The 2,591-nt window shown below is 31.6% G+C and overlaps 1 protein-coding gene across 1 annotated transcript in view; it reads right to left on the bottom strand.

Annotated features, from left to right (window-relative positions):
• Positions 1-947: 947 nt before the first annotated feature.
• The window catches only part of LOC145258011 (sodium- and chloride-dependent glycine transporter 2-like), a 29,654-nt gene continuing 28,010 nt past the window's right edge, over positions 948-2,591 (bottom strand). The window contains exon 9 of the mRNA XM_080115739.1: positions 948-1,214. Within this exon, the coding sequence (XP_079971865.1) occupies positions 1,119-1,214 (96 nt within the window). The 3' untranslated portion in view covers positions 948-1,118. The remainder of the gene's footprint in view (positions 1,215-2,591) is intronic.

Genomic DNA, 2,591 nt, shown 5'->3' with positions numbered 1-2,591 from the left:
CCTCTAATCCGTATTATAATGAATTCGATATAAACTGAAAAAGAAATGAATTTCTCGAACTACTGATATTACCATTAAATTAAGCATTGTTTATTTAATATTTTCACACACACAAAAATTATAATAGAAAAATATTTCTACTTTTTTTAATTACAGATTTCGCATAATTTTTATATGCAAGATTTTAATAATTTCCTGGGTCGCATGAATGTGAAACTTTCAGCGTAACATCATTTTTATATAATCTCGAACAATAATTAAAAAAATAATTAATTTTAAAAACAGGAACATAAAAAATAATTAAATTAAAAAATGATAAAAATTAACACAAACGTTCAGAATAGAAATATATGGATGCACATCTGGCGAAAAAAAAAAAAAAGAAGAAATCTGACACCCCTACCTCCATTTACTATCATGACTTCATTTCGAAACAGCGTTTCGATTGGCTATAATTTTGGATTTCGTGTTTACAAACCTTTATTCGTTGTGTTTTTACGAACGGCAGAATTGCTTGCTTTTTTAAAGCTAATTAAGCTATTTTTTTTACAAAATAGGTGTTTTTGTTATTTAATTAAAAATTCAGCTGAATTGGTTAGCTCGCCATGAAAACATTTTTCATAACTTTTGTTTTTCACATATACAAATATTTTTTGCTTTAGGAAATTAATTTTAGTCTCTAATTTTTCAAATACAATGAAAAAGTAGTCGGAAACCTACAAAAAAATTATGATAAATCGGCTTTCAAAACTAGGTCCCCCTATCTTTATCCGCCCATTTTTGCCCGTACCTAGTTTTTTATATATTAAATAAAAAAGCTCTTCATATGTAAATAAAAATAAGTAAAAAAAAAGTAATTAAATTCAATAACTGTTCCCATAATTAATGTTTTCCGTTGTATTGATGTAATGAAAACAGGACGAGAGATTCCGTCTGGTAATCTTTTATTCAATTAAGAATCTTATTACTCGTCTACTTGACAAGCAGAAATGTACATCTTTTATAGCTTGGATTATCAAAGAGAAGATAATCCATATTCACAAAAATTTATTCGTCAATTTTATGAAAAAGCTTTGCTGTACTGGATTGTCTTCCCTCTTCTGAGGTAGAACTGTAATTTAACTCATTTCAGTTGTGGTGTCGTCGTGACATTCTGTGTATTTCTTTATTGCAGGACGCCATTCAGGTGTTGGTTTCATACTGGATTTCAGTCGCTGGAAGAAAGAGAAAAAAATAACGATTCTTTTTTACAATTACACCGCTAGAAAGAAAAAACCAACAAAAAAAAAAAAAACAGAAACAATAATGAAGATAATACAAATTACGCACTAAAAATAGAATGTGAGCTTCCCTAAGAATTAAACCATAATACTTGATGATATAATGTGAATGAAGAGAGGCCAGAAATAGAAAAAGAATGTCTTCTTGCAAAATGTTCGGCACACCTCTACTTGTCCTGTTGTATATTTGTTATATTTGTTAGGACGAATAAGAAAGCATAAAGGAAACGAGACGTCTTTAGGGTACAAGAAGCCATTTTTTATGATATGCCAAGGGACGTAACCCGTACAGTTAAAAATGCAAAACAAGATTGGATAATCCATATCTTTGCAGTCCACAAAAAAAAAAATTTAAAGAAACGTAATATTGACCGTCGCCTTTATCATAGTCCAGTCATCTTAGATCTATTTTTGATTCTTAAGACACAACAAATCTTACTTTGCTGGATGTGAATGAACAGAGGACAGAATAGGAAATGAAAAATGTCTCTCCGCGCAATGTTTTGCGCATCACATCCGGTTCACAAACAAAAAGGTAAAAGAAACGTAGCTTCAAGAACCAATGTTGTCACAAATGCGAAAAGATTGACAAAGACCTGTCAGGTAAAGATCCGGATTTGTAAATAAATAAAACTCATTTCACAATAAAAATCATTCTTCAATAGCTTCGTCTTTAAGGATTCCTCTCTGCTAACTCCCCCACCCCCACCCCGCATACACTAATTAACTCACTCGATCTACACACGACGGAACTATCTCCAACCTTCCTTTTTTCCTCTACAAGACTGATCATCATTTCCATTTTTCCCCCGAGCTACAGTTATTACGTATCGACTCTTGATTGGACAAAATCCCCAATCAGCACTTTCAACCAATCAAAAAACGCAAGAAATGTTCACTCCAGATATTAGATCGTAGTATAAGAATTCAAACACGTTGATTTTATTCTTCTTTTGTGTTTCTATTTGCAAACTGAAACAAATACAACACGTCAAAATCCGATAAACATCCAATAAGGAGTGAAATGCCTTTTGCCAAGCTGCATACACATAAGGAGATATATTCATGGATTATTAAGTACACACACACACACACACACACACACACACACGCACACACACACACACACACACACACCGTTCACGGAACGTTCATATAAAGTTGTACATATAAACGCAAATAACGCCAGCTGAAAAAAAAACTACGCAATTGACGTATTTTATAGTTGCCATTGCCAAAATAACTTTTTTTTTAAGTAACAAATATTTTAAAAATGGAGGAAAGAAAAAAAAATGCTGAAGAATTCAAGCA

Source organism: Euprymna scolopes, chromosome 33 (assembly GCF_053919585.1).
Source record: "Euprymna scolopes isolate OS-2025 chromosome 33, ASM5391958v1, whole genome shotgun sequence".
Taxonomy (NCBI): domain Eukaryota; kingdom Metazoa; phylum Mollusca; class Cephalopoda; order Sepiida; family Sepiolidae; genus Euprymna; species Euprymna scolopes.
The sequence above is the reverse complement of the archived record's forward strand: the minus strand, read 5'-3'. Positions and strand labels throughout refer to the sequence as shown.